The sequence below is a fragment of the Anopheles bellator genome, chromosome 2, assembly GCF_943735745.2.
Source record: "Anopheles bellator chromosome 2, idAnoBellAS_SP24_06.2, whole genome shotgun sequence".
NCBI lineage: Eukaryota > Metazoa > Arthropoda > Insecta > Diptera > Culicidae > Anopheles > Anopheles bellator.
The window spans coordinates 65347723-65359028 of NC_071286.1; the positions used below are offsets into that span (position 1 = coordinate 65347723).

Consider the following 11306-nt stretch of genomic DNA (forward strand, 5'->3'; position numbering starts at 1 on the left):
TTTCTGGCCATCAGCTTAATCATTAAAAGAAAACGGAATTGCGGCATCGAAACTCCTCCACCCGTTGCCAAGTTTTCGGTTGGCAAAAAAATTAATCAAACCGTATTTAACTGTACATAAACTGTCGCTCACGTTGAATCATTGCTGGCGTAATATGCTGCCGTTCCTTTGTGTTGGCGTGTAATTTCGTTGCTCTTCTTACTGTGTAACCATCTGTCTCCGCTCCAATTTATGATGATTGCACGCACGTTGAGTGGAGGAGCATCACGAAGTAGCAGCAGCAGCTGCTAGTGTTCTAGCACCAGCCAGCCGTGCACCCCGGACCAGCCGTGACGGCACTACGACGGCACCTGCCCCTTTCCCACTGCGACTTCACGTGCTTCAAGTGCATTTATTAGCCTCTGTCGCTAGTGCAGAGTATTATCCAACATCCAACTCACTAATTCCCGTAATGTGCTGATTGATGATGCAGTTTCACTAGCTGCACCGCATAGTGCACGGCAGTGTTCACTAGTCCAGTCTAGCGAGTGGCGTTGCGCACTGCATCCAGTTCAGAAACTTTGCGCACCGGCTCAGGTCCGGCCGATAGAGAGTGCATCGAAGGCGACACATAGTGGAAGCAAGTTCCGTAAAATGTACACCAAATGGAAGGGTTTCATTATGGTGCTGACGGTTGGTACGGTGGCTGCTGGTAAGATCGCCCGGAAGGGCATTTCAAGCGTATTCCGTGGAAGCCACGATCGCGCTAACCCCTATGGATCCGTTCTAGAGCTTCCGAAGCCCTTCCAGTGCGTGAGTCAGCTGGACATCAATAGTACCGAGGCAGCACTGAAGAGTGCCCTGTTTTGTGGCACAAGCTACAATCCGCGCTACCGGCCAGTTAAGTACCAGCAGGATCGCCTTGCCATGTACATCGGAGCGGAAGTGATCAATGTGGAGCGAGTAAGGGCAGAGTAAGGCCTTTGGATAGCAACAGTGCGTGACACTCCGTTTACTCTCCGTAGGTTCGTACCGATGATGCGAAACTGGAGGTCACATTGGAACTGCTCATGGTGTGTGGTGTGATCGGGTCGGTGCTCCATTTGCTCCTCTCAAACGCGCAACCCCTTCTCTCTTACAGCAATGGTACGACGCCTTTTTGCACTGGAACAAACGATCGAGCCACAACATCGAGACCATCAACGTGTCGGAGCACGATCTCTGGACGCCAACGTTTGCGGCCAAATCATTTCAAAAGTAGCCGTTCGTTGATGCTTGTCCACTCTGGATCATGTAAACCTTTCTCCTGACTTTTCTAGATCTCCTCGTATCCAGAGCACACTTACGTGTTCCCGCATCAAGTGCCATCTCAGCTACGACGGAGAAGTGATCTACACCGTCCTTTGCACGTTTATGGTGGACTGTTACGCCGAAGCGCGCTACTGGGCGTTCGACACAAAGCTATGCACCCTTCGCATTTACTCCGCGGAGTACGACACCAACCAGCTGTCGTTGTTCCACTTCCAGCGCCGGCTATCGTACCCCAGCTACCCGTTGCTGCCGTACAAGATAACGTCCTTCCAGATGGCCACTGTTAACAGCACGATGAGTCCCGAGTTTCGCATGGACATCGTGATCGAGCGGCTGATCGGTTCGCACCTCGTCGTGTTCCTAATGCTGATTGTTGGTCAGTCGCAGACATCGGACGATTTCGTTAAATTCGATACATTTTTCGGGTTTTTGTTTCCCTTAACAGTCCTCAGTCTGCTGAATCTCGTCATACCCTGGCTGCGGGTCGATTCTACCGCCCGGACTGTCACCATCATACTGACCACGGTGCTGCAAACGCTCTTCCTGGTGCTACTCTATTGGTACGGCGTGGTGAAGATGAAGCCGGTCATATCGTTGGCACATCTTCTCCTCGGCACGTTCCTGTTCGGAGTTCTGGTCCTCGCCTGGACCTACTACGTTCGGGCACAGATCGACGGATCGCACGGTCCGCAGCAAGGCTTGGGCCAGTTTGTGAGTGTGCTGCGAAAAAACCGACCACTCGGTGCGTTCCTAGCGATCGGTTACCTGAACGAGAGCAGCAAGGGAGAACTTTCAAGCGACTGGGAAGACGGCCATCACGAGCCCACTCACGCACCGGCGCACGGTCGTGAGGACGATAGTGACGGCCCGACCGCCGATGGAGAGGACTGCTACGTAGAGTGGAGTGAAATAGTGCAACCGTGCGATCGGATCCTTTTCTGTGCCATGCTCACTGCCTATTTTATTCTGTACGGCGTGTATGCGTTCTAGTACGCTCTGTGTTCAGTGGATAAGGCATCCATTTCCCATGTAGATTAAAGCGACCAATAAACGTACGGCATGATAATACCCACAAACCACAAGATTATTTTGTACTGCCCAGGACTATAAAGAGAGCTTTTCAGGTGATCTTTCAGCAACCTGACTTCAAGATGCCATTAGCACCTACAGTCTCTATTTTGCAGACACGCAATGAAATTGAAATCTACCAACATAAGAGCAAAGAAAAGACAGTCCAGCATATTTTGTGCCAGTATGGCCAGTTTTTATGGTTTCTAGCTTCCCAACGAAAACAAATGAACATTCAAACATTGCAAAACACTCAAAAGTTGGACATAAATGTTTCATGATTCTAGTGTTTCCATTTGCACCGAAACATTTGCCACCTAAACTTCATCAGTTTGTTTTCGTCGGCTCGATCGTAGTTCCTATCGGCTGCCTAGCTGCTGGGTCCAATGATGCGCTCCGAAGGGGGTACACTCTTGACAGGAGTAATGCGAACGATAAATATGTATAAACTACGCTACGCTAGGAGGGAATAAGATTGTTTGAATGGTAGTTGATGTTTAAACCCCATTTGCTTTGCTACACTCACTACGCTGCCTATTAATGCACACTATCCATTACTTAATGTCTGATATCCTACGTCTACTAAACGCGAGTGAGTACACGCCTCGCCTTGAGTGATCATTATTCTTGAGTTCGGAACACGGAACGGAGCGAAGGAAGGAATAATGTCAATAGTTCAATCACTCTGTTCCTAGGGAATCTACGAGTTTCGGAACACTACGCTTGGCTATTGAAGTCTTGCTGTGTCTCATTAATTTTGTGCTTCTAACTGTTGATCACTAATGGGTATGAAACGTTGGAGGAAAAAGGTTCACGCTATGCCTATTTCTGGTTGAATCGTTCAGTGCTGTGGAGGAGTTTCTCGACATCAAATTTAGGTTAGATTAACTTCATTCGATAATCGGCGATGAGCGATAGCTAACATACTACGTATCGAATGGGACCATACATTCGCAAACTCAACAAAAACAATGTTTCTTTGCCACAAAACCACCTGAATGAAAACATTAGACAAGCAAGAACAATAGATAATCAATTACGTAAAGGCAACAAAAGAAAACAATTTATGCGAACGTCGAAACGCATTTGATATGAATCGAATTCTTTGGAAAGTATTCTGAGAAAACCAATTCCAATAACATGCAAACACGCAGGCACGGGAAGACCAATAGATACGTTCGTTTCCTTGCTGTCGCCCTAGCTTGTGTTCGTTCTTAAAAAATTGCACCACTATCCGTTGGCGATTCATTCACCACTCTCTTCGAACCGTGTAAGTACAAAACAAGTTTTGACGACCGCATGCTTTCGTTCGTATAGTTAATAGTTACACTCGTTAGAGTCATCTCTTAAATTTCTTCGTTTCAAAAAAGGGACGGTGATTAATTATTAATAATATTAGAGTTAATATTGTTATTTCGATCGTACCTCATACCGGTACTTGCCTAGCAAGTTATTCGTTACTCTCTACGAATTGTTTCATTTTTCATGTTTTATTTTGTTTCTCCTGCATTCTAAGGTGAGTTCCCGATTGCAGTTTACATCGGCTCAAAAATGGTTCATTCCTGCATTGTCGTTTGGGTTGTTCCAAATATTTTGCTTAAACATTGCTATTAATATAATAATTATTAGCTTTATATTCCTGTTCTCGAAGTGCTTTTCCTCTATTATCTTTGTTTTGTTGCTTTTTTACAATAAATATATGGCTCGGTAGATTTTCATAATGTATTTTTAAATTTAGTTTCATCTACTTCCTCCTGTTTTCACGAGAAATTTACAGGGACGCATGCCGGACGTAGAGTGGCATGGGCCTGTCTGCCGGTTCTTGTGATGCGATCCTCTTCGTTACTGGTTCTAGGGATCTACGTTAGATTACGCCTAGATGGACTACGAAAAGAACGCTGTTCCGGTGTTCCACTTGAAGTGATGTTTAATCTTTTGCGTCACTTTCTTTCCTTCAGATTGTTTGTTTGCTCCAAAAACACTGCCGAAACGGACCGGATAACGTATGTAACACTTTTTACTAGGTAATTTTGGACGATTAGATGATTTGTTTAATGTTCCGAGAGGGTATGGTGGGCAAACTATTGCCACGGGCTCATGCTTGTACGAAAGTTTTACAATAAAGTACAACGTATTTGACGGTAGTCGGATGCACGTATCCGTGGACATTAGAGTTTCTTTTTTTTAAGGCCATAGGCCATAGGAGCATAGCCCTAACCGAAAAGGACACAACTTATATACATCCTTAATTGGACTACATTTGGACAGATAAGTATTACGTTGCAGTATCGTTACAATCGTCTCTATCGGGGTAGGTTGAATGGTACGTACCAGTGCAATTGCTATCGTTTTCCGTTATCGATTTAATGACCTTGTATTTCTCTAACAACTAAAGGAAGACTAAACGGGACTGATTGACTGAACTAAGTTTAAGGACGAGTAAATAATCGCAGCAAACCTTCCTCTCTTTTAGCGGCTAGACTGTTTTGTAACACCCAAAATCAGCTACATAGTGCATATGCTAGTTTCTATGTTAGTGCTAAATAATGTTGGCTAGCCAGCCAGCCAGCCACCTGATCATGGATCGGCTTTTGCGATACTACAGATGATAAAGTAGTTTGCAGGAATATTGTTTTGCTACCAGCTTTACCAGCTTCAATGTGAGTGCTTCACTACACTGCACTATGCCCTAGAGCGCACATAGACACGGAAAGGATGTAGCCTCAAAAATTGTGCATAGCTAAATATTTTTCTTACTTCCCATTCATTTTACGCGCTGATAGACTGGAGTGCTTCGGGAGGAGTGTTCACCTTCAAAGCTTTCCATTTCACATAGCTGTATTACCAGCGCATCGCCAGGAACGGATAAGTTAGTAGTGTGGTACTAGGTTGGTCCAAGTTTCGCCCCGCACAGGTATTGTTCAAAGGAAGAAATGAAAAGTAATCCATAAAAAGAACTACTCCACGCGAATCCACACCAACAACAGTAGCTAGCAGGTCGCATTGTTAGATTGAGAAAGGTTTCCTGTTTTCGCACAATTTGCTTACTCTGGCTGCGGGCTGCCGGTGGTGTTGATTATTAGTCCCATACTGTCTTCTTAGACCCACAACCGATGATGATGACAGTCCTTTTAGTAATCGTGCTTAATAATCAATAATTTACCACTTATTATAAGCTGCTTTTGCTTGTCTCGAATCAGTCCATACGCATATTCGTTCACATTGCACGCATTCCTATGAGAAACGTATGCTGATGCTGCCATCGGCACAGACTTTAGTCGGTGCAAATAAATATATCAACCATAATGGCGTCCTCTGCGTATATCGTGTATACACCCGGGGTATTATATGCTGCATCGGACGCTGCTGCTCAGTACGTTTTATAACGAGTTGTATATTGCATCTACTCTACCTCGTTCGTTTCGTTCATGGATGGATACATACATTTTATGCAATATTTGTATTGTTTTTTCCTCTCTTCGCTTCTTTTCATCGTTCTAACCATTTTAATCGAGTTCAGCAACCTCTTTGCCTATGTTTGTGTGCTCAATTCTTTTGATCTAATGACCTCTTGTTTGTAGTGATCATTTGTCACCGCTATTGTATACAGGAAATGTCCCATGTTAGAAGCACACAAAGATCGCCTCATTGTTGGTCGGTAACAGTACTTGGTACAGTTGAGTACGTTAAACCAACAGCGTCACACAACAACGTGAGATCGACGATAAACTGGTGACATGATGGATACCGAGCGTAGCAAGATTTTTTGTCAGTTTAGTTCAACAGATTCGTCCACGGTCGCGGTTCACTGCCTGTGCTCCCGTTTACAGCTTCAAGAGCGTATAGAGGAAAGCCAGAACTTTGCGCTGCACGCTCACCTTATGTTAGAAGAACGCCTGATTCGGATTGTTGCTGTTGTTCGGGTTTTGCAGGCTATTGCGGGTCGGTTGACCGCGTGAAAAGGCCGACTTACCCCCGCCGGTGCCACCTCCGCCTCCACCACCGCGCTGCGATACGGCCGGTCGGCGTACGTGGCGCATTTCACTGCAAAATGATAGTAAAAGGAATCGTATTAGGAAGATGGACTCGCCGTGCTTTCGTATGGATGTACGGTACCGGTCCATCTCGAGTTCTTCGAGCTTCTGTGTTAATCCAAGCTTCTGTTGCACTGCCAACCGCAGCAGTTGGTTGAGAGTCTTTTTCTCTTCCTCGGCGGCCGACAGCTGGTGGGTGAGTTCATCTACCTGCGTAACGTACTCCTCACAGCGTGCGGCAAACATCGCTCGCAGACCTTAACATTGGGCATAAAAATAAAGATAACGCGTAAGTTCTGGTGAACACCGGGCTTGCCTTTCCCAACGTTAACGTACTCGAGAATGTGGCGGCATCCTCCTTCAGGATTCGCAGCTCGTTTCGCAGCTTCGACATTGTGTCGCTGACCACGAGCTTCTCGTTCTCGTACTTGGACTTCAGGTTGGTCAGAGCCACCTCGGCGGTATTCTTGTTCGACTTGAGCACCGTGCGCAGAGTGGCAATCTGTTCCCGCTTCGTCGACAGCAGGCTGCGTAGCTTGATGATTTGTTCATGCAGATCGGCGATCTCTTCCTTTGCCTCCTTGGCATCGCCGGAGGACACGACGGACGAATCAGTCACCACCTTGTCCTTGTTCAGCTCGATCGTGTGTTCGACCGCCGTCTTAAGGTACCGGATTTGGTCGCTTACTGTGTCGACGTACTTGCGGATTTCGACCGCATCGCTCAGCGCCTGCAGATCCTCGAACACGTGTGGTTTCGAGGTGAGAATGTCGGACTTGAGCTGCGACTGAATTGCCGTCAATGAATCGTTCTCGAAGCTGCAAAAGTAGTAACTTTAAATGAGCACCACGCGAATGAGATATGTTCGTCAGTTCGTACCTAAGATCATCGTTCTTGTGATCGAGCAGCACACGATTGGGGGTTTCACCATTAACTGTGCAAACCAGATGGTAAAGCTGAGCAAGATCATCACTTAGTGCAACCAAATTGCTGCGCGTCGTGCTCAAACTTTGACCAGCTGTCTGTGAAAGGGCTGTTAGTACCTGGATGTCGCTGTGTAGGTCGAGAGATTTGTGTTCCACCGATAGTAGCTATAGAAACGGAAACAAACACATCAAATCATCGGTCGGTCGATTGAGTGTCGCATTCGTACCTTGTTCTTCAGGTTCGTAACTTCGTTACGCAACACGGCCATCGCATCGGAACAATTAAGCCCTTTCTGCAACTCGGCCAGATCGGTCCGTAGAGTATCGATTTCCTTCGAACTCAACGTGAACCAACTCGAGTACTTCATGATCGCCTCGTTTAGCTTTTCGTTCATCTCCTTGTCTTTGTTGTTGGGCACAGCTGTGTGAATAGCGAAATGGAACGAATATTGTTTGAAAATCATACGAAAAGACCAACACCTGCCGGTTGTTTACCGGTAATGTTTTCCTCGATCTGAATCTGCTTCTTGAGATTGTGGAGGGCATCGACGTGGGCTGCCATCAGCATCAGTTTGGCCATGAAATTCTGCAGATCGTTCTGGCTCTTGTCGAGGTTTTGCTGTGCATCGCGCAGGTTGGCAGTCAAGCAGAGCTTTTCGTTCTCCATCGTTTCGAGCTGTTTCTCCAGCTTCTTCAACTCGTTCAGATGAATCTCGGAAAATAGATCCACTTTCGTTCCGTCCGGTGACTTCAGGTCTGCTGTTTCTGCTTCCAGCGACGCTTCGAGCCGTTTAAGGGTAGAGTCACTAAGGGGAGAATCAAGAGCATCCGTGTTTGAAATTATTGTTTCTGGGATGCAGAGCAGTGTGGAGCCTACCGTAGCGCGGGAATTTCTTCTTCACAGTCACTGCTGTTGAGGGCGCTTTCTTCCATGCCACGTATACTATATGCCAGATTACTGATATTGTACATTGATTCACGATTGATATGTGTATCGAGCTCCTTCTTCAAAGCGTATTTATTTTCTCGCTCAACCTGAAATCCGTCAACCGATGTGTTCGGTTAGAAAATGTCACCGTTGGCCAAATGTTGCTCAGCTGTACTCACTTGCAATGCAGTCAAGGCGTCTTCCATCTGCTTCTCGGCAATTTTCTTAAGACTAGCAAGCTCTTCCACCTGTGAGTTCAGTAACTCAATTTCTTCCGAAAGCCTTCGGATTTCATGCTTCGCTCCTTCAAATTCCACCTATGGGAAAACGTAAGTCGATGATTTATGGAGACATGGTTGCTGCGATGTCAAAAAGAGCCTACCTGCGAACTGCGCAAGTTGGACACTTGCTTCTGGAGGGAAATATTTTCTTCCTCGAGCTCCGAATAATCGGCCAACATGCGTGCCTCTCGGTACTTCATGTCCTTCAGTTCGGCTTTCAGGCGGGCCCGTTCCGCCTCGGTGCCGGACTTGTCGCGACCGATTTCGGCATTTTCCTGCAGCATACGATCCCGCTCGCTGGTGACCCGGTCCAGTTCGTGGCGTAACTGCTTCGTTTCGTTTTCCAGCTCCACAATCTGCTGGTTGAGCGAAATTTCCATCGCCGCCGACTCGTTGAGGAGTGCATCTTCCTGCTCGATGCCTGACTTTGTGGTCACTTGTTGGGTTTTTTGGAACTTTTGCAGTGCCTAAAAAGCAGACAATCGAATTGAATTTTTATTCACGTAACAACACGTAACACGTAAACAATCACAGCATTAAAAAAAGGCTAAGTAATCACACAACGCGATCACTTTACCCATGCATTCTCCGGGGGCTTTTACTAGTGCTTTACTAATGATTGACCTTCGCCACTGCCAAGTGCCGTAGTTTGAAGATGCATTCCATTTTTTGTAAATTTTCAGATGCACGAAAATCGGACCGGTTTGCCTGTTTATGGCCACTGTACTTGTGTGTGCGCGCATCGACACGAAGCAAAATGAAACCGGGGGGAAAATGAAAGAAATAACAGAAACGAAGCTAAAGGAAAAAACCAAACTATTCAACCACAACGATACCGCTACCATGTTGCACATTGTACCCTTCTTCTCGTTACTCCATGTTCGCCAACGGCATCTTGTGGTTGCTACACTTTCTTGCCGGGGAAATTTTAACGAATATCGAGCCTTGGTCGCGGTTCCACCACCCGTTTGTCGACGCAGATAACGGCGACGGCCAACGTCGACGGATAGGAAGGAAAGCAATTATTTGTGATACCATTTGCGGCCAGTATGAAACTGACCAGAGGCTGGTGGCCCTGCAGAACACACAGTCGACCCAGTCTCGAGCACACTTTTGGTCTAATTGGAAAGCAATCGAGGGAAGCTGAGGAAAACCGTCCCGGTGGCCGTCATCGGTCAGTTGGCAGGAAAGAACGTTGTGCAGACGGAAATGTGCGCTAATGTTATGTCAGCATAATTGGACTTTCCATTCATTCATCATGAGCCGTTCCTCCTTCGCCTGGGAGAAGAGCAAATTTCTGTGCCATTTCGGCCATCCTAGTCCAATTGAAAGATTGCCCAATTAAAAAGTTGTATTTGCGACTAACGATGGTGCGATATTCAAATAGCACGAAACAGCCGTTCGGAATCCAGCCCGTATTCTATCAACTCCGTTCCGGAACATGAACCAGAATTGAAAAATATATTTTGATCGCGTTTCAAAATTTATCTTTAAAAGAAAAAGATCAACAAAAAACAAAACGTAATCGGCTGCATCAAAAGGAAATGGCCATCGTATTCGTTAAACACATCGATGAAAATTTCATCCATTACCCGTCACCGCCGGCCTCGCGGCTGAACATATCTGCGGCCTGTACCAGCACCGGCCGAGGAGGGATGTGAAATGAAACGTAACGAAACGAGACCAAAATGTGTGCCGGTGATGAATCAGCCGATTGTTATAATTGTGCAGAGCCACGATTGCGTGGCAATTGCGTGTGTTTTCGCTTCTCTTCTGGCCTCCGGGAGGAAACGCGGCACACCTGTTAGCGCGATAACACGCCGTGTCAAACGCGTTTTCCCCGGACATGGGTGGCCGCCGCCATCGTTCCGGTATGTTTTTTCGTCTCCATCGCTTACCTCTTGTGTAATGTCGAGCTCATGCTTGGTGTGATCATACATCGACTCCAGTTCTTCGCATTTGGCTTGCAGATTCTGTTTCTCCTCGAGCAACACCAGCCCGTATTGGGCCGATTGAATGTTTTCACTGCTGGCCTGGTCGAGCTCCCGAGTCAGCCGCTCGATTTCGGACCGCAAACTTTCCATCTCCGGTGCTGTTGCCATCTTTGCTTCGGCTTTTATCTGCGTGTGTTGTTTCGCTCCTTTTCTCAGCAGCTAATTTCACTCCTTGAACACGCAACGCCGCGGAGCTGTGCAGGTGTTCAGTAATCCTGTATTTTTTGGTCAAGAACACACAAACCCCTTAAGCCTGAGATCACCGACGTCGAACGTTTTGCGAAAGTTACGCAAAGGAATTTCCCCGTGCTCCCTGACGCTCGCTGCCACGGAATGCTCGATGCGTTCTTGTAGCGGACACGGTCCAGCGGAGCCCCACGCCACGCTTTTCCTCTCCCCTACCCGTTGGCTAGGAGAGGTGCGATATCCGCCTCGTGCCACCTCAGACCTTTGGGTGGTGACATTTGCATTTGTCGGTTCTCTTCACTATTTCCACTCGCCACATCGGAAACGGCGAATTGAAGCGGCAAAAACACAGAAAACGCATAAAAACGAAGCACCACCAGCACGCAACCGAGGACAGTCCGAGGGTTTCTTTCTCCCCGAAGCAGCACGAACGAGTGTATTTTTGTTATCAAAAAAACCTGCACAAAAACACCTCAATTTCCTTTTGACTGTCCCGTGCCAAACGTGCCTCGCAAGCACGGTTCTTGCGGGATCGGATCTCCGTTTTGGCCACCGCCACCGTGTGCAGTGTGGACGAATTTCAAATATTTACTGCCACT

The 11306-nt window shown here is 46.9% G+C and overlaps 2 protein-coding genes across 4 annotated transcripts; one reads left to right on the forward strand and one right to left on the reverse strand.

Moving 5' to 3' along the window:
• The first annotated feature begins 492 nt into the window (after positions 1 to 492).
• On the forward strand, positions 493 to 2357 carry LOC131212716 (proton-gated ion channel subunit pbo-6-like). Its single transcript, XM_058206691.1, has 6 exons — positions 493 to 691; positions 770 to 942; positions 1005 to 1052; positions 1121 to 1236; positions 1299 to 1666; positions 1736 to 2357. The coding sequence occupies exons 1-6, from the start codon at positions 634 to 636 to the stop codon at positions 2278 to 2280; spliced, it is 1308 nt and encodes a 435-aa protein (XP_058062674.1). The 5' UTR covers positions 493 to 633; the 3' UTR covers positions 2281 to 2357.
• A 196-nt stretch (positions 2358 to 2553) lies between these two features.
• Positions 2554 to 10629, reverse strand: LOC131212715 (protein bicaudal D). Of its 3 annotated transcripts, XM_058206688.1 has the most exons (11): positions 10426 to 10629; positions 8629 to 8994; positions 8426 to 8563; positions 8196 to 8353; positions 7814 to 8124; positions 7546 to 7739; positions 7272 to 7483; positions 6729 to 7210; positions 6475 to 6649; positions 6237 to 6402; positions 2554 to 6087 (listed from the first exon to the last, which is right to left on the reverse strand). In XM_058206688.1, exons 1-10 carry the CDS (start codon positions 10627 to 10629, stop codon positions 6243 to 6245), a joined length of 2400 nt encoding a protein of 799 aa, XP_058062671.1. In that variant the 3' UTR covers positions 2554 to 6087; positions 6237 to 6242. The 3 variants fall into 3 exon arrangements, with proteins under 3 accessions (XP_058062671.1, XP_058062670.1, XP_058062673.1); XM_058206687.1 differs by having other exon boundaries at positions 2554 to 6402; XM_058206690.1 differs by having other exon boundaries at positions 2554 to 6402; positions 7546 to 7721; positions 7793 to 8122; positions 8209 to 8353; positions 10426 to 10611.
• Positions 10630 to 11306: the final 677 nt, after the last annotated feature.

Bases quoted from the DNA above. Each gene is read 5' to 3' on its own strand.
- LOC131212716 (XM_058206691.1), top strand. From the start codon at position 634: ATGTACACCAAATGGAAGGGTTTCATTATGGTGCTGACGGTTGGTACG. The intron at 1,237-1,298 runs GTAGCCGTTCGT...TGACTTTTCTAG, and splicing joins GCGGCCAAATCATTTCAAAA to ATCTCCTCGTATCCAGAGCA. The intron at 1,667-1,735 runs GTCAGTCGCAGA...TTCCCTTAACAG, and splicing joins GTTCCTAATGCTGATTGTTG to TCCTCAGTCTGCTGAATCTC.
- LOC131212715 (XM_058206688.1), bottom strand. From the start codon at position 10,629: ATGGCAACAGCACCGGAGATGGAAAGTTTGCGGTCCGAAATCGAGCGG. The intron at 8,995-10,425 runs GTAAGCGATGGA...TCTGCTTTTTAG, and splicing joins AGCTCGACATTACACAAGAG to GCACTGCAAAAGTTCCAAAA. The intron at 6,650-6,728 runs GTACGTTAACGT...CCCAATGTTAAG, and splicing joins GGATGCCGCCACATTCTCGA to GTCTGCGAGCGATGTTTGCC.